Source organism: Ascidiella aspersa, chromosome 6, assembly GCF_963924565.1.
Source record: "Ascidiella aspersa chromosome 6, kaAscAspe10.2, whole genome shotgun sequence".
NCBI lineage: Eukaryota > Metazoa > Chordata > Ascidiacea > Phlebobranchia > Ascidiidae > Ascidiella > Ascidiella aspersa.
In genome coordinates, this window is record NC_139452.1 from 16527601 (window position 1) to 16551720 (window position 24120).

Sequence of the window (24120 nt, forward strand, 5' to 3'; positions counted from 1 at the left end):
ACCGCCGTTTTATATGTCTATGAGTCATTTATTTAGTCGTTTCGAGCTTTCAAACCTACACCAGGGTTGGCCAACCAGTCAGATACCAAGAGCCACATTTCTTACTCGGCTAACCGCAAAAAGTCATACCATAACCGTGAAAATAAATAAATATTAGGGTTTCTTCGTTACTTACACCAGCTCCGCAAATAGTGGATAAAATTTGTGTCGCATGACTGTTCACTTTTCGCAAAAAGCTATATATATTTATGTACAGCGACGCATTTTTTTAAGATCTACGTGGAAAGAAATGCAATACATGACTGCCCCCGATGTTTCAGTTTTTGTTTATTTCAGCGGGGACATATAGCCTAGTAACTCAACATTTTTATCAATGTTTATTCAAAATCTAACGTCACATAATTAGGCTTAGTATAAATTATCATTTTTGAACAAAGCGCTATTCCTGTTACTTCTTTACAATACGGACCAAGGTAATTCCAAGCTACATCTGTAGCATTTAGCCTACTTTTACGTCAATATACACGTGACCATTGTCCTATTTCTGAGATTTGTGAATGAACTCTAAGCAAAGACAATCCACTCAGTAGATAGTTGCTCTTAGAGTATATTCACAAATCTCAGAAATACAGCGATAAACAGAGCGGAGATTCAAGCCGCTAATCAGTAAGACGTATAAAATAGAATGAATTGTCAAATGCGGAAAAGCAATACGCTAGGCACGGCGGTCACACATCAGTGGACAATGGTCACGTGTATAGTGACGTAAAAGTAGGCTAAATGCTACACATCAAAATAACAATTTTAACAAAAATGTATTTTCAGGTTGATGCAACTGGTTATATTTATAAGGTGGCCACAGCATCAAAAGTGTCTGATGATTCTATATAAATTAAGCGTTTTTTTGCCTGCTTTAAGTTAAATTGAAAGAAGCAGATTTATTTTAACTACAATTATGTTATTGAGGTCGCACTTTGACGTAATTTTGTGAAATATCATGTGTTACATTTTTAATATCCTTTAAACAAAATCCAGGATGCGCATAAGTGGTGACTGTTGTGTTGTTTGTTTTTTCTTGAAGAGTGGCATCGGGACTTTTCGGTCACTCCAAAAAGTAAATAGGCCTACCCTTCAAATGATAATAATGGTTATTACATTAGTCACTGCCTTAATAAGCTGGGTTAGAAGGGGCTGCAACCCATAAATATTGGTTAAATATTAGGCTATCTAATTGTGGCATCCACAACTTGCAAGGCTACTTTTCGCTTAGGCTTAGTCAGTAACACAAGCATGCTATTATGAGCTCTGGTCTATAAGCAAACACCGAATCCATAATTCTCATTGAAAGTAATGTTACCACATTTTGAAGATGAAAATCAAGACGCCTTGATTATAATATGTCACAAGATCCGCAATTTTTTGTTGTTTTCAAATATGACGTACCAAAAATGCGTCAGCGCGACGTCTAAAAAGCAATTTTAATTGAGGCCTGTTGTTGCCAATTAATTTCCCGACTGAAAGTGCTGCAAAAATAGGACTAAATATGTAATGGTCAGATAATTAACAGGAGGAAATTCTATTTTATTATTTTTTTTACTCATTTTTAAACAAAAACGGTTCAAATAAAATAATGGATTTTATCTCGGTTATTTACTAAACTACAAAAACACGAATAACCGCTTTCACAGTAACAATATATAGCGGATTTATTTACATTATTATTTTACAAGTAGTAGCCTACTGAACTATTTTGAAATCCTATGCTCGGGACTACTAAAGGAGTACGACACCAAGACAAACCAATATATGGCATATTTAGAAACCAAAGGAAGGTTTAATTATTTGTGATAATACCTATTCGCCCCAATACGTTTTGGTGGGATATAGAAATAGCTACTTTTATGAAAGCCCTTATTCGATTTCGTTTGCTCAAAAAGGTATAGGGACAACAGGAAACATTACTAGCCAGTGGTGTATTTAATTAAGTCAATGACTTGACTTAAGTGCACTTAAGTTCCAATTTTCAATTGACTTGACTTGACTTAGGTCATTTGGACAAATTACTTATAGGTTGAAATAAAGTATTGTCATTGAGCATTTTTCTCAATTTGTGCACGTAACAATATTAGCTTACCATATTTCTCGTTGTTCTTATATTTTAGTTATTATCCATAAATGGACGAGTTTAGGGTTATACTTTAACGATTAATTTTTATAACAAGGACTTGACTTGGAATTGACTTGCTGTTTATTCTAAAAGATTTGACTTGGGCTTAAGTTGTTTAACTAATGACCTGACAGAGACTTAATTAAGTCTTTGTAAAATGATTTGTTTAGAACACTGCTACTAGCAGACACATGGAATAACTAAACTAGTTTGCGCTTACAACCAATCCAACACTTGACCAGTTGTATAGAAGGAACTAAAAACGAAACTAAAAATATCCGTGTAATGAAAGAAAATGTTGGCTGACTAAACAACCGGACATTTTAGATGATTAACCATGTCGCCGGGACAAAGCCCTAAATATTCGGACTGTCCCGTCTGAAACGGAACCTATAAGCTTAGGCCTAATTAAAATACCGTACATTTACTGTTTTTATAGCCTACATTTATAGTTTTTTGGATACCAGTTACAAACAAACAATCTCATGCAAGCGTTTTGAAAGCAGAAAACTCCTAAAATATTTGGATCCCATGACGTTAGGATTACTATTTTTGGGTCGCGATAAAAATGTTTGCAGACCCTTGACTGACACTCATACCATTGATCAGCAAAATGTATTATTATAGGAATATAGGTGTTGCACACCAATCAACCCATAACGCTATCGAAGTTTCTAAAACCTTGACTTGTTGACTTGACTTTACAAAAAGGAATAGGGTCTGAGAATGGTAGGTTCAGTAATTTTGTTTGAGGGGTGTGTTAAAAACGTGAAGCCATAAAATAGTCTCGTTGCAAATATACAACGAAAATCATGCATAAATAAAAGCCTTCGCCCCTAAATGTTAAAAATTGCTGTGAAACGCACGGCGAGAGCGCTGTAAAACATCTTAAGCATCCTAAAAAACAAATAGGTCTATAATTACAAAGCGGCTTGCTTGCTGCCTCGGTTTGGCCAATATTCCATGACACCAACACCGCGGGACCAGTGAAATTAAAAAAAAATGTTTCTGGACCGCAAGTAAAGTATAAAAAGGAAAAAAACATCTATTTGAATCTTTTTGTTGAACAAACTCGCCGTTGCTTAATACAATTAAAGGTTCTGTTATATAGGCTATGTTAGGGTAGCCTAATTCATATCCAGTCCTATTTGTGGTTTACCTTATGACTGTAGAGATCTCCCTTGGAAAGTTTTATGATGCAATTTCCAAAACGTGTTTTTTCAAGACGATTTTTACTTGCCCCCCCCCTGGAATTTTAAAATGCGATTATTAGTATTATTTATAAGTGTAATATGTATTAGACCTTCTTGAGTCGGTTAATGGCGTCTTGTTTCTTCTGTTGATAGTCTGGACCTGCGTCGACCGGTCCTCCTGACTTTAGTTATACGCAGTATGTTCCTCGCCGTTCGGTCTCTGCGCTAATATCCGATGTTGGTGTAACATCGACATTTGTTTAACTGGAGCAAATTCTTAAAATGAGGTATAATGGTGACTGTCGTGCGCGTTTCAAAGTCTCCATTTTTTAAGCAAGGATGGCTAACGCAAAATTATGCTCTTTAAGCATACTCTGAGTCTAAGACCACGTGCTAAGTGTGCAATGGACACAACTTATTTTCCCTCAACCGCAGCTTGTAATTTAGCTGACTTGGCACACAGCTCGGCGCAGATATTACGCTAATCGTGGCATAGATCGAAAAAACGATCTTCGTTTAGTATTGCAGGTGGTGAAAGACGTGCTTGTAATTTAGCGCTCGTTCCGTTCATGGAACTTGAAAACTGCGCTGCTGATAGTCGAATTATGTGTGATTCTACAACAATTTGACATATTTCACGGTCTTGGTTTTTTTTTTTTTGCCTGAAGTTAACGATTACACACCGTGATTTCGCAGCTGGCGCCTGACAGGATTGTCGACGACGCACGTGGTCGCTTTTGCTGGACGTATTTGGCTGTTTCTAATTAGTTTTTTTATTACGTCTTGCAGACACCATTCTATGACGTCATACTGTCACTGTTTTATGACGTCATTGTTCATTAACGTCAGACGAAAAATAGGGTAATTCCCTAAGTCGAAAATTCAGGAACCCCCTTTTTGATTATCTGATTACGCCCCTGATTGCCCCCCCCCTGGAAAATTTTCTGCTAGCGCCCCTGTTGAAAGGATAGTTCAACTTTTTTTAAAACCGCATCGCTAAACTCCAAAACCAAATATATAAAACATATTGGCATGTTTCGACGTTAAACGCGTTAACGCGTTAAAAAAGAAACTGTATATCTTCTAAATAGTCACAAAGGGGGTAATTTGAAATTCTCAAAAATAGGCAAAATGTTTGTTATTGAATATCATTCGAATTCGAAATAATTTTTCTGCAAATTAAAGTGACATGTTGTGAATTTAACGACGATACGCGATATTTTTGGCAAAAATAAGCGCGATTTGCGATACCTAAAAAAGACCATTACTAAGCTTTAACAAGCGAAATTCATAAAAGTGAAACGTTTCGAGATAATTTTTTTCTAGGGATTTGGCCACAACTTTCCTTGTCTTAAAGAAGTTTGAGTTTCCACCAATTGTTAACTAAATGATTTTTTGACACATTTAACTTTAAGACAGAAACCACTGCTTTCGATCTTAATCATGGCTAAAATTGCTATGCTAGTTTGGTATCAGATCGGCACCGAAGTCACAATAGTCGGACGTGTACTAACGCTTCCATTTAAACTTAAGTAGATTAAAACTTAGTATAACTTGCGAGAGGTATTGCGTGTTAAATAATAATATAGAAACACATTTACAAAGGCGTTACTTTCTGAGGTTGCACAACTAACGTCAATTACCACAGTATATATATATATCACTATTTTTTTAGTATGCTTTAAGTATTTAGTATGCTTAAAATATACTATCAGTTATTACTGTTTTGTAACTAAGTCAAGCAGGTCGACCTGCACTAAGGATAGTTCAAATAAACTAAGACGTATTTCAAGTGCTGCAAGGAATTTTATTTTCTTTCAAAAAGAAAAGCTCGGTAAATAAAAAAGTACAAAGATTTAAATTATATTTCGTTTTACTACTTTAAATGTGCATTATGTGAAGAGTAGTTAACAACACTATCTAAAATTTAACGAAAAAGTATATAAATCAAGATATGTATAAATAACATTTTTGGCAATAAAGAAACCGAAACCAATATTTAAATACGCACTATTTTTTTAATAAGGGTACTATAGAACTTATAACGGTACACAGTGTACACTTGGTAGTGCCTTTTAAATGGTAACAACCGGACGATGAAAGCAACCACAACCATGAATTACTTAATCGTTTAACTTAAGGGATCTTCGCTTTTAAGAATCTGGGGTCTGCCAATAGTTGTCGTAAATTTCCTGAAACATCTTCTGGCATGCAAATTTTGCCTGGAGCTTGCAGGCGATAAGAAATACACCGGACAACTTCCGGTGGAGAGAGTAGGACTCTTCCGGGGGTGGAGTGAGTCGGTGCTTAAGGAAGGTCGGAATATGTCCAACGATGCGACGAGAGGTGCTCTGCGCTCCAAAGTCGAACACATCATCGGTTTTAAAAGGTTCGCCTAATATCATTATAGCGTCCACATGGGCATCTTCCATTACCTGGGTACAAGTAAAGGTGCAAGGTGGTTTAGGTCAACAGTAGGTTACTATTGAATAGAAATATACTCGTTTATTAATCGAAAGGCAAAATGTGGTTTGAAAGTTGATCAAATATATATAAAATATTATAGTTAAATCCGTTTTTATTTCAGTTGCTTGCTTGAGATGGCGTTAACTATATACAAATCATTAACACTGTCATTAAACAAAAAATATCGACATTGTAGGAACTACATGTGAAAATACGGATTAGAATCCAACTTTGGTGCTAATTTGTTGTGGTACTCATTCGTTCTATACAAATTTTTAGCTCAGTAATCGAACACGGACTCGTATTTGAAATAAAACACGAAATATCTAATACTTTTGGCTCGTAGCCGGTGAGAAATCCGAGTCTTTTTGACATTTCCAGAACCTTGTCGTAATCGTCATCGGCCGCTCCTTTTACAACTTCAATGTAGTCGTCGACAAACTGTTTGGAGTAACGACGACTCGCGCCAAAGTCGAGAAGCCAAATCTGTAGGAACGACTTCACATAAAAAGGCTTACCTTTTTCGTTGTCTTATTTAGTATAACAATATATTATATTATAGGGCGATTACTTTTTGACTGGTCAAAAAAAGTCTTAGGGCAAAATTTACACTTTGGGTCAACATTCGTCAAAATAATTTTAAGTGAAAATCATTCAAAATGCACATAAATTGTTTACAAACAGAAAAACACATATAGACAGCTTTTTGAAATTCTCGTTCAGTTAAAATTTAATCATAAAAATTTAGTTTTGAATTATATTTAACGACACTTTAACAGTATTTATTTCGTTAGAGCAATATCGGTATACGAGGACCGGCAAAATTACACAACCAGAAGCAGTTCATCGCATTGTGTTCAGCTCGAACTTCGTTTTTGCTTTATGTAGTTTTGTAGTTCTCATTTGGACCAATGTATTAAACGTATTTTTTGTCGTTTTTCTCTTGTGGTTTGAAATTATCCCATTTTCTATTTCGATAATATGCTAGGTCTATATAATCTATATAATGTGTTTTTTATAAACCTGTTACATTTCAGAAACCCGCCTGATTCCGAGTAATTTTTTTAGTCTCCCGGACGCAGTAAGACTTATCGGTTTTGCGATTCGTACCTTTTGCTGCTCTTCGTTGTAAAAAAAATTTGACCAGTTGGGGTCGGTTTGCATGCAGCGCATGTCAAAAATCTCCCGTAGAACTAGGCGCAAAAGGGCAGCAGCAATCTACAAAAAATAAATGTCATATGTAAGTAAGTTCAAATAAACTAATTATAGTTATGTTTTTTATGTCACACCATTTGGACTACTCTGCTAAATAGATGTAATTTGGGGTGGTACGCTATGCTGTAGGTCAGGGGTCCGCAAATACTTCTTGGCGCGACCCAAAATTTCTAGTACCGAGGTCTCGCGACCCAAATACTTTTTTCGAATTTTTTTAATAAAATAGCTTTGCTAAAAAAAACACAGCAATTTATTGTGTTTCTGTTCATTTAGACATATCTATATGTTATGCGTTTTTAAAGAGAAATGGTTCTGTAACAAAACTGAAAATAAGCATTGATTAGTGCAAATATTACTGGCAAAGGTGTGTAATGATTTTTTAGCGCGACTTACTAAAAATTCCCGACGTCTCATCGTTTTAGGAAACTCAACATTATAAGGTTCGCATCTAAGGATTTTAAGGGCAACATAAAATTTAAGACAGAGGCAACCTTTACAAGTCGCGGGACAAAACTAAACTCAGCAAGTTCTCGGCGGGCCGTATTAAATTTCCGCTATCAATATTTTTATAAAAACGTGAAAGCATAAAAAGCACTTTTATATAACAACTCTTAATCAGGGACAAACTCCAATGTTTGAGGCAGTGAAAATGAGTCTAGTTACACTACAACAAGGAAACAACGGGCGTAGGGCGAAAGCTTTTAAATTTAGAAGGAGACGTGACGCATTTGCGACACACGAAATAAAATACGAAAATATTTCTTATGCTATTTTTGTTAATGTTTATCAATAAATAATACATCAGCAAATTAATTTGGAAAAAATGATTTTAGAGGGTTTCATGCTACGAAAAATGTCCTACTTACAGTAGGGCTACCATATTTTTAGGACCCGAAAAAAGGACATTTTTGGCAAGTAAAACAAAAAGTAGAATTGTTACGTTTTGAGTTTGATGACATTTCCTTGGTAGTTGCAGGCAAAACTTACAAAAAACAAAGCCAAAAGTTACAAAAACAGACAAAAATACAACAAATTAATTTTATTTTGCGGTTCCCTTGACTTTTGCCAACAAGGAACAATCATTTTGAACGATCGTAAAACTTGTTTACATGAAATATCATTAAAATTATATATAACCGTCAGGACCCACGAAACTGATCCAATTTTTAATTTGGGGAAATCAGGTGGCACTGTATAAAGACAAATTGTATTTGATTCAATTTGTCTTTATACAGTGCCACCTGATTTCTCTATTTAGAATTAGACAAATACGGCCATAAACAAAAAAAATTAATTTGAAATTCTTAAGAGGACATTTGGGCATTTTTGAGCGTTTTCGGAGGACCATTCAGTTTTCTTGAGAAAAGAGGACAAATCCTCCTAAAAGAGGACATATGGTAGGCCTAACTTATAGTTGTCATGCGCACGTCACCTTTGGTCTGAGAAGAGTACATCAAAACGCCAATGTAATTCAAAGTCAAATTTGATACGCGCGGGATAAATTTTTTGTGCAATTTCGTATAGTTAAAACAGTTAAAAGCATTGAGCATGCTGGCCTTGTGTACAGTTTGTGAAAGCGTTTGCGGGCAGGATGATTTTCACTGGAGCGCCGTATCCGGCCTGTGGGACGAAGGTTGCCGACTTCTGTTTTAAGACAACGAATTTCAACCAAAACGCGACATTTTAACACAAAGGCCTTGAATACCTTTGTCCAGCCAAACTCAATGCGTCAAACGCAGCCAGATTGATCTGATTTTAGTTATCAAAACTTTTCTAAAAAAAAAAAAAAAAAAAAAAATGGAAAAAAAAAAATGGATTTAAAAAAATGGACGACGCTTGACCACACAAAAAATATATTTCAGCAAACATAAATATTCACGTAAAGCGTCTTATAATAGCTTGTTTATATAATTCAAGTTCGTGAAGAACTGCATAACCTGGTTAAGCAGTTTATGTTAGGAAAAATTTTAATGTATTGAGACATAATCCTCATTACATATCGCGTTAAGCAAAAAAAATATTTATTGGATTTAAATTTGCATATTTTAATTTTAAGAGAACAACGTGCTTACAACGCTTTGGTTACAGAAACGGGATAAAAAAAGGAAGGAGAGTTTTTTAAAAACATATACCAAAAAGTAAACCCAGATTGCGGTAAGCAGGTCAGTTTGGTGTGGTAATGGCCAAAATAGTGTTGGATTGCAAGCGCTCTTTGCCATCACCTAGATCGAACGAACACCCACGACATTTTATTTACGGGGCTTAATGTAGCGTGACAATTTTTGTCGCGCTCAAAGTAAGACGGCTCTCTTGTATACAATTCAGTGTACTAATGGAAATAATTAGAAAAAATCACAAAGTATAGGCCTCTATCAATAAGGCTTTCGCGACCCAAACTAAATGGACCCAAATTGGGGTCGCGACCCCGTATTTGCGGACCCCTGCTGTAGCTAACTATTTTATCTTATCTTCAAAAAAATGAGTTAAGTTTTGTAAAAAAATTGACGTAATAGAAAAAATTTGAGACCATTTTCGGAACTAGCACCCATAAATTAATCAGAATAATTAAAGTCCACTTTTTGTAAACAGCAAATAATTTTTTTATTTATTTGCAGACCAGTGTTTTATAGGCCTCCAACATCCTTGATCACTGACAACCAAAATGGTCCTCCGCAGAGCCCCATTGGGCACTGATTTCAGGGTCATGCCAAAATTTTAGGTACCTGCGCACGTGACAAAAAGAGGGAGCATTGGTTGCCAACAATAAAAATAAGGTAAATAAAATCATCACCCCTTTATCACTTATACATATTTTCAGCTAAGCACAAAAATTAAGCACGCTGTTTTGTGATGACGTAGTAGTTGTTTACTATTACTACCCGTGAATAATATCAATATTGCGAGGTTTAATGCAGTTCCATAACACATTTCAGGGGTGGGGTCACAGAGTTACGTCAAAACGTGACCACAAAAAAACAATGCTAACCAGTGTGCGAATATGCAGGTTAAATCACTATAATTTGATTCAAATTGGCAATACTTCCACTTCAAAATATACACAACACCCTATGCCAGGACTATTTGACAACAAAAAAATGAATTAAAAAAAATCGTTCAATCGCAAAAACGATTTGGCGCTTTCTTGGACGAGACTCCATTTCAATTTTTCAAAATTATGTGCTGACCGCGGTGAACGCGAACCAAATTTTACTTTTAGGGGTTCGCGTTAAAAAATAAAATCCCTGTCTTAGGCACATAAAAGATAACAAAAATACATTAATAGTCCAATCTAACAAAATTTTGGTGGGCCATTGCCTGGTGCTATTCCCCTGGATGTCTAAATCTACGATTGGCCATGAAATGAAAATACAAACGTAAAAAATATTCACGTTTCTTAGAAAAAGGCACGTAAGTATTTTCTAGTACACATCACTAAAAAGTAATCCCATTCTTAGAAATAATCAAGGGATGGTAGCCCTACAAGGCCTGCATTAGGGTTAGATTATCCGGATAACGGTTAACCGGTTAACCGATTAGCAGCACTTTTTTTTTCTATCTGATATCCGGATATAATTCTGCCGGTTAACCGGCTAAAAGAGTATCGTTGCTAATGCGTTTTACACTTTTTAGTAAGTCTGAACATTCTTTGTTACGTAGAGGCTGACTCCCGCTGAGCGCAATTAAACCTTTGTTCACACTTCTAATGTATTATACTTTCAACTACGGTACTCGTAAAATGCACGAGTGAAATTTACTATCACGTCACAAAGAAAGCATAATGAATGATTCTTTTAATAGAAGACCGCATTCTCATGGCAAGGTAAAGTCTGGTAGTGTTAGTTGAAAAGCTTTTTGCGTGATTTTTCTCGTAATCGCTCGTACTGCCCGTGTACGTGGGTCTACAATAAAACTGTGTAATGATTTTACAATCCATTTTTCATGCAAACCTCGTGAAATCGATTGTCTCACTTAGCAGTGAGATCCGGTTAACCGGTTAGATAAATTCCAAATATACGGATATATCCGTTATCCGGATAGTAAACATTATTGATATCCGAACTAACCCTAGCCCGCATATTATGTACAACTTTCGTGTGAATTTGGTAAAGACGCGTGTTATAGCCGAAATTTAACGTTATAGAGGCGACGAACGAAAATATTGGTATAAGTAGAATAACATTTTTCTCTTGCTTTTGAAGTTGTATTACGCGTGAGGGTTCTGTTTACATTTTAGGGTGGTCGAAAAACATCAAACATGCTTTGTGAAACAGCAAAGGCGATTATGGTCCGATGGCCAATTTAAAAAAACAGCGGCCTGGTAGGTTTAATAAAGGGAAGTGGCTATTTGACCATATCGCTCTTTTACGCTTGAAACAATTACGTGATTATATATCGGTTAGGGTTTGTGTGGTGGTAGTATTGGATATAATTTTCCAATTTTGCATAGTTTCAATGATTTTTTCGGAAATCGATTTAAATTACTTTGTTAGTCGGGTATATAGCCTCAGGGTGCCTATAGGCTATTTGACTGCGTCTCTGCTTTATGCTTTCCCCTGCTAGTGATTATATGTCGGTTTGAACCACTTCGGGTGTCTGAGTGAATAGCCTCTTCCTTAAAGAAGCCTTACCTTAACCCAAACCGCTTAAACGTTGGAAAAGTCATAAGTGACTAAACTTCACTATCTGTGAGCAAAACAACACTTACAAAGTTTCTCTCATTTTGTCCAAGTTCAGAAGCTTGATTAATGGGTACGCCGGATATAAGGTCTGTAGTAAGAACTCGCTTGGTACTAAGTTCGGGAATAATTTTTGGAACACCGTACATCTCTTCATCTTTAAGTGCTTCTCTAAAATCAACATATTTGGCTTTATGAACAATTTAGGTCTATCATACAAGCAATAAATGAATAGCCAGCACATTTTAGTTTAATAATAGAGAAGTTAACTAACCTAAATATGTTTGAATACTCGGCTTCTCGTTCATAGTCGCATTCCCAGGCCATCTCCCTCCTTGCTACCTCTATGAACTGATCCATATACATCTCTAAAGAATACCCAAACTGTAACTTTACAGTGTTGTAATGACTTAAGTCAAACACCTAATGACTTGACTTGGAATTGAGTCAATTAGGTGTAAATTACTTAAGTGACTAGGCTACTGTTTTAAAATGACTTAATTTGACTTTTTTTCAGAAATGACTCGACTTGGCCTTCAGTCAATTAGGTGTTATATTTAAATACAATGCCATAAAATTAGGATATTTACACTCATTTTTGGCATAACACAGTGTGCATGTTATATGTTTGCTTTGGTGGTTGCAAGAGTTTGAACAAGTTTGTCGTTTTTTTAGTTTACATCGTTCAATTTTAATGATAACGACTTGACTCAGAACTGACTTGCAATTGTAATTGTAATGACTTGGACCGAGACTTTAAACGGGTAAGTAAAGACTTGTACTTTGGTAATTAAAGACTTAAACTGGACTTGTTATTTATTGAAAATGACTTGATTTTGGACTTGGAATATTTTGCAAATCACTTAACTGGGTCTAATTCACTAAACTTTTCAATGAATATCTATATGTCAGTAATGTCTAAATATCAGAATATGCTAAAACTAAAAAAAAACATAAACTAAAATTGGTACGTTTAGGAAAAATGTCCCAAAATTTGAGTAAAGTAACAAGGTTATTAATGTCGCTATCAATGCTGTCAGCAACTCCTGGATATTGAATCTTCATGGCCACCTCTCGTCCATCAAATAGAACTGCTCGGTGAACCTAGTTAAAAAAAACAAGTTTAAATGTATAAAATATATAATGCAAGTAGTTTGTTACTCTGTCACTTGGTTGAAAAAAAATAAGTTGTCTACAAATATCATTAGATGACAATTTCTTACTTATATATTCTTTTATTGATCGCCTAAACATCAAGTTTTATACATTTAGTAGGCGAATTCAGAATTTGACTATTGAGGCCCGAAAAATAAAAGATGAATTTGTGCCAAAATTGCTTGTTAAAAGAAGGCTGGAATGATTCTTCCAGCCTGCAATCTGCTATGAATACTTCATTATCATGCATAATAGTTGTTCAGTAACTCTTTAAGGTAACATAGTTTAAAAGGTAATAAATAAACTAATAAACCTGGGCAAAGAGGGGTATTTCATCATTAGATAACAATTTGATTATAAATCAATCTTATTTTCGCCTTTAAAGTAGACAATTATTATAATATCGTAATGTTACTTCACTTGGCCAATTGAAGCAGCTGCGAAAGGCTTGTCATTAAATTCTTTTATTTGTTTTCTCCAGTCATGGCCAAACTCTTGCATGAGAACTTTCTGCAAAATGATAAAACAAGCCGCATGTCTAAAAAACACTGTTGATCATTTTAATACCACAAAAATAGAACCTTCATTTGAGATGGTGGCATGAAATCAGCACTTTGTCTAACTCGTTCAAATACTTCTAGTAATTTTGGATCAATAATAGAGTCATCTGAACAAAAAAGTTTTTGCCTAAACACCAATTTAATAATCGTTTTTCATAAAAAAACTACTATGTAAAATTTTACTATATACTAATAAAGGTGTTTATTAGTTGAAGCCAATATACAGACCACTAAAAATTATAACTAAATATTTAACTAAAATATATATCTTTTGGCCCATGAAACTACAGCTGGCCAACTAAGTTATGTTAAAGCAAGGGTTCCGAACCGGGGGTACTCCATTGAATATCAAGGGGTATGAAGATCGGGCCACAGAGCAGCTTTTCAAACAGATTTCACAGCACAGTTTTATTTTGGAATTGTAAATGATATTATACCATCACGGCCTTAGCTTTAAAAAAAACAAAAAAACATTAAAACAATTATCGGCAAATAATTGTTGTTATTTAGTAAAAAAATCTCATTGTCTTATAGCAATGCGTTTTTTAACCGTGCCGACTTACGAGATTGAGAACTAAATATATGAATTTACTTGCTGCCAGCAATAAACAACAAAGCACAAAGTTCGGAAGAAAATGCACCTAAATAAAGGATGCATTCAATGTAGTCTTGCTGTAAATCTGCTACAAAACGGTCTACTATCCAGTCCACCTCTAGAACTAGAGTGTAAAAGACATTATTTGGTGCCAAAAAATCGGCTGTGCCTCAGAAAGCATTGACACAAAAATTTACAAAACACCAAACAAGTATATATAGACATGAAAAACCTCTCAAATATGACATCCTAATTTTCCTTGAGTAAAATTGAACCATCGTTTGAGCGAATTTGTTTGGGGGTCCAAAGAATGATTTGACCTGACTAAGGGGTACAAGCAGCAAAAAAGGTTCGGAACCCCTGTGTTAAAGGTTTGTCTAACCAACACTGAATCCTTTAAATTATTGTTTTTAAGTAGGTTCTACGCATCGCACAATTTAACACAATAAACACAGGCAAAAATAAAATTACCTATTTTTCACTCCCCAAAAAAGTTGCAGCACAACCAAGCAGAAATAAAGTATATTTTAATATGTATGCATTATGTCCAATGTGAAATATGCAGTAACACAAAACAGTTTTTAACAAAATGATGTACCTTGCATGCTTAACATTTGGCCTAGTTTCAAGGCTGCACCTCTAACTTTGCACAAAGTTGAAACAATTTTTGCCATATTTTCTTCATTTAAAAGTGCATTTCCATATGGGTTGTTTGCATCTGCTGGAATAAGAAAAATACTTAACCAGATCACAGGGCTAAGAAAATTCTAGACATGTTATCAGCAAGATTATGGGCAATAAAGGATTCACTTACTGGCTGAAGAAATTCCAACGGTACGTTTCACAGCTTCAGTCATTGTATTGATTGCAATACCAGCAGCAAGCTCTAATATAGAAGTAAAATAGGCAATTGGTAACGGTCATACACCTATTTTAGACCTATATCAATATATATTTTTAAGTGGTTCAAATAAAAAACACAAGAAGTATCTTAGGTACAAAAATCTAGAAAATTATTTTGATAGCTATGAGTAGTATATATGTATAAATCAAAAATAATATATTTAATTTGATTAAAAAGTTTACCTCCAAATGAAGCCAATCTTGCAATTCTCGTTGCAGGCACTTTTTGCTGTTGCGCTTCTCTTCCTAATTTTTGTTCCATTTTGTCAGCAAATGATTTACCATTTCCATTCTGACTTTTGGGTGTTATAATTCTGCTTTGTTGTACTTTCGCCAATTCAGCCAATTCTTTAGCAGTGATTGCACTTAATTTAACGGAAGTGGAAATGTTTCTTTGACTATTTTTAATCATAGGACTTGCAAAATGCCCTTGCCAACATTTGTATTGAATCAAAGAGTTTAAATGATGACTTTGAGTTGAATAATTCCTTTTAGAATTAAAGCTATTGCTTAGCGGGATTGTGGTTGTGGCATTGTGAGTTTGTGACTGTGCCAAGGTCTGGGCAGAAACCTCATCACTTGGAATATCATCAGGAAAATCCAATTCCATATCTAAGTCCGACAGATCAAACTCATTCTTTGAATTTGTTGTCTTTAAGTCAAAAATAAGTATTGTTTAACATACATATGTACACTAGCAGCAAAATTGTGAAAAAATCTAACAAACAAAAATATATACAACAACCGCTGAGCTCGTACAGATATGTATGTAGAATTGGTGCAGAATCAAAATTAAAGTTAAGCCTGTTAGCTGAGGCAAGCTGCAAAAGCAGTGGTTTTGTGTTTAAAAATGTTAACGACAAACATATATATATATACACAATAATGAGTGTTTATCCTTTCTAAAGGTGACTTAAAAATTCTATTTACGCAAAACATATCTCAAAACCATGATGAACATGGCCTTTGCCAGTATGCTAGAATTCTGGCAGCTTGGCGACTACATCAGCTGAGGAATCAGCAGAGCTTAAATACTCCTATATTGACTTCTAAACATTTATGTCATTGACATAGGCGGATCCAGGGGCTACCAAGTCATGCTTGTCAACTAATTTTCAGGGGGTACCGAGCAATGTATTTTTTATCACGGAGATATCATGTCATGCTTTCTCCAAAACTATATTTTTGTATGTTTATGTAACTGCAAAAAAATTTGCTTTTCGCGCAACTTTGTTAGGGTTTTGCTGTTCCTCTCTATACACAAATCTAATCAGCACAACTTAAAAATTTACACAACACAAAAAATGTATTTTTTTTGTGCTTTGTGCATTTACACTGGTTTTGAGCAGCATGTTTGCACAGCAGTTTGCTTAACAGCTTATCTACAAAACAGCGTTCGAGTAACAAAAGCAGACATGTGCACCAACACATTGTACTTTTGCATACCCCTTATGGATTGCTTAATGTCACAAAAAATTTGGCGCCTTTGGCTTAGGTAACTATTTTGCTTGTTAATCACCTTGTTTATCATCTAAACATGGCAAGCGCTATATATTCGATAGGCTAACATAACGTTAAACTTTACAGACGACACAAAAAAAAACGAAGAATTAGGGCCCACAATGCTTGTCATTAGAAAGCTGGCAAGATTCTGCCAGCCTGGCCTTTGCATGTCTCCATTCTTACATATTTATTTATTTGGTAAAAACTTGTATCCATTCAAAATTTCTTATTGTGAAACAATTTTTGGGTAATGACTGATGACGCCAAGGCACTAATAAATTAAACTTCCCACCACAATGCAAAAAAACACTTTTCTTTAGCTGAACACCAAATTCCCTGGCTGCCAAAAAATATTTATTGACAATAACCAATTGTCGCTATGTTTAAATAAAACTTGGGTCTCCAAGTCATAAAAAATTATTAATGTTGATTTCCATTTTGGCGTATAGCATATATATATAATTGAATACTGGGCGAGCGTAGCAGTCGCAAATCTTTTTAGGGTTTACTGCTATTTTTAATGAATTTAAATACCTTGGTAAAACAACCAAAAGCAGCTTGTGGAATTGAGCTAGATTTTGCATAGTGTATGACTTCATCAAAAGTGATTTGAAACGCACTCTGTCCGAGTTTGGAAACACCTTGTGCCATCCATATTAAATCCGAAACACGCTGCATTATCTGTTGATGTATAAAGTGTAAAATGATCAAATTAGTTACCCTGACATGGATAATGTTCAAGTAGAAACTTCAAATAAAATTTGTAGTAGATGTTTTTGTTTCAAGTGGATAGAATTCCAGAATCCTGCACAAAAAGTTTTGAGGCAACAGACGGGTTAAAATAAGAGTTGGAACAACTAATTACAGTTTTTAATGTAATTGTAATGTAATTAAGGCACTTTCATGCTGTGTAATTCTAATTGTAATTTGGGCACTGGTCTAGAATCCCACTACAATTTATAAATCAACGGACAATATTTCGGTTAGGGTGCGAGTTAGCGTTTGGGTGTGGGTGGGACAAGTATTGTTATATTCATTATTAAATAAAACTTGACCCACCCTAACCCAAACGCTAACCCGCACCCTAACCCAAATAATGTGCATTGTAGTAGGATTCTAGCTCAGCGACGTATTTTTTTTAAATTTTGCTCAATACATTGATATTGAGAAAATTGAAGTTTCAATGATGTTGCACATTGTTTATTTTCTTTACTATAAGAGATAAAACTGTACTGTAGTGTGTATGGGTAGTCTATACCAGTGGTCTCCAAGCTTTTCAATAAGCGACCCCAATTTAAATAAATTGAAATCAGAATTAACATTGCGACCCCATATTTGTTTTCATATATAATACTGCTGAAACTAAGTAACACAAGAGAATATGCGTAAATTATACACATTTTCAGAGACCTGTGGCTACGGGCACCAAAATGGTTTATTTTAGAAAGTTTTATTTAAATTATGAATTTGAATTAAGCACACAAACGAACACAAAAATTTCAAATTGTTTCAACACTAAACTGCATTTAGTGTGATGGTTGCGCCTGCATAATATAGTGTCCACCAGTTCTGGAAAACGCGACTTCACTTTGCATATATGTAATGCTCTACAAGTGATTTATGATGTTTCATTTTTAATATGCTCATTGCGCTGAATTTCATCAGACAAAGCCATTCGGTGAAAACGGAAAGAGTAGTTAACTCACAAAATTGGACAAAGTAGAATAAATTAATTGCATCAAAGTCAAAAATTTAATATGATTTGCTGAATTCTTTGTTACCTATTAGCAGCTCTTAAAAAACACTTATTTTATAACCTTATCTTTTCCACGTACTGCGTCACGTTTATTGGTATGACCTTATTGTAAAGAAAACAAAATACATAAATCGTTCTAAAACAGCAGAAATATGGTGAGTTATGTCAACCCCAGAAGCATTTTAGGTGACCCCACTTGGGGTTGTGACCGACAGGTTGGAGACCACTGGTCTATGCCATATCGAAAGGTATCCCTTCATTGTAATTGGAATTGTATAATTTTAGCATGAGTAATTGTAATGTGCTTAAAACATTTAAGGGAGTAATTGTAATTTGCAATTGAAATGAATAATTGTAATTGATCCAACTCTAGTTGACACCAGTCTGAGTAATTGTAATGTGCTTAAAACATTTAAGGGAGTAATTGTAATTTGCAATTGAAATGAATAATTGTAATTGATCCAACTCTAGTTGACACCAGTCTGCATTTTATGACACCTAACGTCAAAAATCCCCAGTGTACAGCACCAAATTTTGAGGTGTGCAGGCATGGGGTCAAGGATTCCTCTCTGAGAATGTTTTGATGGAAAATTACCGGGATTTAAATAACGAATTAAAAATATATAACCAAACCTATTAAAGTTGTTGCCTGACTTGCTTTGACTTTGCTTACCAGAGGAAAAACTTAAATTTATGTTATCAAAAAAAATCACCCTGCACGTGGTTGTTTTCTAAATAAAAATTGCAGCCTTTAATACAAGAAGGTCTTGTAAGATTGCAGTAAGCAATACTAAAGAACATAAACGAGCTTAAATACATGTTTGAAGTTAATAAAGTAATTTTAAAGAATAATTAGGCACAAAAAGTCAGACAATTTAGCGGTATACCCAGAGTTCAATTTTCATTTTTCAATCTTGTTTCTCGGGAGTGAATAGTGTTAAACAATATTACTTGACCTACCCACACCCAAACACTAACCGACACCCTAACCCACATATTGCGCATTGCTTAATAATTATTTCAATGTTGTGGTAGGATTCTAGACTAGCGCCCAAATTTCTTTAAAATGCGTATACACAAATTTCTTTAAAAAAATATCAGGTCTGCACCTGTCCTGTCACTTACAGACGAGGTTCAGGCAGTACATAAAGAATAATATATAATTTATTGGCGCTCTTTCACTATTGTACGTAAAAATTAATAAAAAAAAAATTTCTTCAAATGCCGCATACCACAACACATATTGTTTGGGTTAGGGTGCGGGTTAGCGTTTGGTTGAGGGTGGGTCAAGTTATTATTAAGAATAAACATAATATTACTTGACCCACCCTCACCCAAATGCTAACCCGCACCCTAACCCAAACAATATGCATTGTGGTATGCGGTATTATTATTTATTTTTTTTTGCATAACTTTTCACGTACAATAGTGAAAGAGCGCCAATTTATTTCCTATTTATGTATGATTTCCTTGATTTAAACACCAGTAGCTAACCAATAGGTGTGTGATGTAAAATTTGCATTAAGTTGTGTAAACGTAAACTTACCACTTTGAAGATAATACTACTGCACAAAGTGATTGGTGAGCCTTTTGTGAGAAGTAGCTTAAATGTTCACTGTTTAAAACACTCAGAAGACTATATAAATCTAAACTTTTCACATTATATTTAAATGAAGTTTTATCAACATTTTATAAATTTATAACACCTTTTAATGTGTTTGGCTCACAGCCAGTCTTTATTTGTGTCAGATGCACAGTGCCCGAGACGGGCTCAAAACCAAAATGTGCACATTGTGCGCACAATGTGCACTTGCTATATGTGCACCGCACTCGAAGGTGCTCATTGTGCGCACAATGTGCACTTGTCATATGTGCACAAACCAAAACGTGCACATTGTGCGCACAATGTGCACTTGCGATATGTGCACGGTTAAGTGCACATTTGAAGGTGCACATTGTGCACTTGCGATATTTGCACCAAATGTACACTAAATCTGCATCTAATGTGCACCTCACTTGAATTTGATGTGCTATTAATGTGCCGGTGCGGCAAAGGTGGCTAAAAAGTTGCACACTCTTGTTTCCGTGATCATTTTTTACAACGCGTGTGATGGTAAGGCGTTATTTGTCCGGCAGCCGATTATTATTATCGAACTTAAAAACAGACAGTAAATGGTCGTTAGCTGCTTGAGAGCTTCACTATTTTGATTTGTTTTTCTTGCTCGTTTTTTTTCGCTATCTATTTTAGTAGAATAAATTAATTGCATCAAAGTCAAAAATTTAATATTTATTTGCTGAATTCTTTGTAACCTATTAGCAGCTCTTAAAAACACTTATTTTATAACCTTATCTTTTCCACGTACTGGGTCACGTTTATTGGTATGACCTTATTGTAAAGAAAACAAAATACATAAATTGTTCTAAAACAGCAGAAATATGGTGAGTTATGGCAACCCCAGAAGCATTTTGGGCGACCCCACTTGGGGTTGTGACCGACAGGTTGGAGACCACTGGTCTATGCCATATCGAAAGGTATCCCTTCATTGTAATTGGAATTGTATAATTTTAGCATGAGTAATTGTAATGTGCTTAAAACATTTAATGGAGTAATTGTAATTTGCAATTGAAATGAATAATTGTAATTGATCCAACTCTAGTTGACACCAGTCTGCATTTTATGACACCTAACGTCAAAAATCCCCAGTGTACAGCACCAAATGGTCAAGGGTTCCTCTCTGAGAATGTTTTGATGGAAAATTACCGGGATTTAAATAACGAATTTCTGGCCAGATAAAAGGAATTTTTTTATAATCCTGGTTATTCAGCAACATAGCAAAACTATAAAAAACTCTTTTTTTGACTAAATATAAAAGAAAAAATATATAACCAAACCTATTAAAGTTGTTGCCTGACTTGCTTTGACTTTGCTTACCAGAGGAAAAACTTAAATTTATGTTATCAAAAAAAATCACCCTGCACGCGGTTGTTTTCTAAATAAAAATTGCAGCCTTTAATACAAGAAGGTCTTGTAAGATTGCAGTAAGCAATACTAAAGAACATAAACGAGCTTAAATACATGTTTGAAGTTAATAAAGTAATTTTAAAGAGTAATTAGGCACAAAAAGTCAGACAATTTAGCGGTATACCCAGAGTTCAATTTTCATTTTTCAATCTTGTTTCTCGGGAGTGAATAGTGTTAAACAATATTACTTGACCTACCCACACCCAAACACTAACCGACACCCTAACCCACATATTGCGCATTGCTTAATAATTATTTCAATGTTGTGGTAGGATTCTAGACTAGCGCCCAAATTTCTTTAAAATGCGTATACACAAATTTCTTTAAAAAAATATCAGGTCTGCACCTGTCCTGTCACTTACAGACGAGGTTCAGGCAGTACATAAAGAATAATATATAATTTATTGGCGCTCTTTCACTATTGTACGTAAAAATTAATAAAAAAAAATTTCTTCAAATGCCGCATACCACAACACATATTGTTTGGGTTAGGGTGCGGGTTAGCGTTTGGTTGAGGGTGGGTCAACTTATTATTAAGAATAAACATAATATTACTTGACCCACCCTCACCCAAATGCTAACCCGCACCCTAACCCAAACAATATGCATTGTGGTATGCGGTATTATTATTATTTTTTTTTTGCATAACTTTTCACGTACAATAGTGAAAGAGCGCCAATTTATTTCCTATTTATGTATGATTTCCTTGATTTAAACACCAGTAGCTAACCAATAGGTGTGTGATGTAAAATTTGCATTAAGTTGTGTAAACGTAAACTTACCACTTTGAAGATAATACTGCTGCACAAAGTGATTGGTGAGCCTTTTGTGAGAAGTAGCTTAAATGTTCACTGTTTAAAACACTCAGAAGACTATATAAATCTAAACTTTTCACATTATATTTAAATGATGTTTTATCAACATTTTATAAATTTATAACACCATTTTAATGTGTTTGGCTCACAGCCAGTCTTTATTTGTGTCAGATGCACAGTGCCCGAGACGGGCTCAAAACCAAAATGTGCACATTGTGCGCACAATGTGCACTTGCTATATGTGCACCGCATTCGAAGGTGCACATAGTGCGCACAATGTGCACTTGCTATATGTGCACCGCATTCGAAGGTGCTCATTGTGCGCACGATGTGCACTTGTCATATGTGCACGAACCAAAACGTGCACATTGTGCGCACAATGTGCACTTGCGATATGTGCACGAGCACGGGTAAGTGCACATTGTGCACTTGCGATATTTGAACCAAATGTACACTAAAGCTGCATCTAATGTGCACCTCACTTAAATTTGATGTGCTATTAATGTGCCGGTGCGGAAAAGGTGGCTAAAAAGTTGCACACTCTTGTTTCAGTGATCATTTTTTCCAACGCGTGTGATGGTAAGGCGCTATTTGTCCGGCAGCCGATTATTATTATCGAACTTAAAAACAGACAGTAAATGGTCGTTAGCTGCTTGAGAGCTTCACTATTTTGATTTGTTTTTCTTGCTCGTTTTTTTTCGCTATCTATTTTATTAATAAAAAAAAAAAAAAATTAAAAACAGACAGGCAAGCAGATGTAGGATTTGTACTTTTCTTACTTACCAAAAGATATACAGATTGTCACAAATTTAATTATTGTAGACCCTTTGTACCGGACTAATGCGTTTGTCCGCGGGAATCGCCGTTCGGGTCAGCCGGTCAGCTACCCACCGACTTGGTTTTCCCTCAGGGATAGGACTTTGTGTGAATTTTTTTTGAATTGTTAAGTCATTGAAGCTAAGTTACGTGACGTATTAAAAAAACAGCAACTCATTGATAATATATAGAAAAAATGAAAAATCAACGTTTTATTTAATCAATATTCATATTTTTGTCATAAAATTTCGAACATGGCGTTAACTTAACTCTGTAAAATACAAGTTGTGACTTCATGCTGGAGTGAACCGCTTTTGTTTACAGGTTGGGGCTAGGTTAAGGTTTATGTTCTTTCAAATTATTCGGTTCAGTTCCGGTTCTGGTCCTTAAAATTTTACAAAAAAACGGTTCAGATTCGGTAACACTTCGGCATTCTTTACCTTTTTGGATGTTGCATAAATGTGGGCCTATATGCCTTTACTTTTTATTTTCAGTAATTATTTTTTTCTCTGTAATCTAACATTATATATTTTTTATGTTTCTGTAGTATTTTTCTACGTTCGTCTTCAACTTCCCTTTAGTGTATTGATTTTTAATTTTTTTTTATTTCGATAGCCTTTTCTTTTTTATTCATTTTTCATTTATTTTTACTATAATTTCATTTTCCTTTGTCATTTGAGGTTATATTTAATTTGTTTCTGTCGCATTTTCATATTACCTACCTATCGATAGTATTTCGTTTATAATCTTGCTTAAAATATTTCGCAAATATTGGTGCTGCAGTTTTCCGTTTAAAATTTTTCCATTCAACCATTTCCAACTTTTTATCTTACGATTGGTATTTCGCCCTGAAGTGAGTATTTTTTTGTTCCCTTAATTGCTTTTGTGCTATATGCGTGCCGTGACTTCTTCAATTTTCTGTTTTCTAAAATAGACTTTTGTGTTGTGAAGTTTTTTAAATTTACGCAATTATGACCTGACTTAACGTTGTACAATCACTCATTTTAAATGTATTTCATAATAAAAATGCTTGTATTTTTTAAAATGCAGTGAATCAGAGAGGGCGATAGAGCCACTAATTACGAAAGTTATTTTTAGGATTCATTGATCATTTAAAAACAAACACAAACAATCTAAGCAGACGTAACGCTATTCAATGTTTAACTAATTCTAACCAATTTTTTTCTAAGTTAACAAAATTAAAATGCAATATTGCAGTTGAATTAGATTAAAAATGGTCAAACATAGATCTTTAAATACAAGAAGTGTTGCCTTACG

At 34.8% G+C, this 24120-nt stretch overlaps 1 protein-coding gene across 2 annotated transcripts; it reads right to left on the reverse strand.

Moving 5' to 3' along the window:
• Nucleotides 1-5152: 5152 nt before the first annotated feature.
• LOC146140500 (atypical kinase COQ8B, mitochondrial-like) lies at nucleotides 5153-22282 on the reverse strand. 2 transcript variants are annotated; one of them, XM_083391178.1, is made up of 13 exons: nucleotides 21994-22282; nucleotides 16968-17114; nucleotides 15114-15582; nucleotides 14842-14913; nucleotides 14626-14745; nucleotides 13454-13539; nucleotides 13293-13382; nucleotides 12689-12821; nucleotides 11992-12085; nucleotides 11747-11888; nucleotides 6937-7044; nucleotides 6160-6312; nucleotides 5153-5795 (listed from the first exon to the last, which is right to left on the reverse strand). In XM_083391178.1, exons 2-13 carry the CDS (start codon nucleotides 17109-17111, stop codon nucleotides 5514-5516), a joined length of 1893 nt encoding a protein of 630 aa, XP_083247304.1. In that variant the 5' UTR covers nucleotides 17112-17114; nucleotides 21994-22282; the 3' UTR covers nucleotides 5153-5513. The 2 variants fall into 2 exon arrangements, with proteins under 2 accessions (XP_083247304.1, XP_083247302.1); XM_083391176.1 differs by having other exon boundaries at nucleotides 14626-14748.
• Nucleotides 22283-24120: the final 1838 nt, after the last annotated feature.

Excerpts from the sequence above, each read along its gene's own strand:
- LOC146140500 (XM_083391176.1), bottom strand. The coding sequence starts at position 17,111 with ATGCAGCGTGTTTCGGATTTAATATGGATGGCACAAGGTGTTTCCAAA. Across the intron at positions 14,749-14,841 it reads CGTTGGAATTTCTTCAGCCA|CAGATGCAAACAACCCATAT; the intron begins GTAAGTGAATCC and ends TTCTTATTCCAG. Across the intron at positions 5,796-6,159 it reads TCACCGGCTACGAGCCAAAA|GTAATGGAAGATGCCCATGT; the intron begins GTATTAGATATT and ends ACTTGTACCCAG.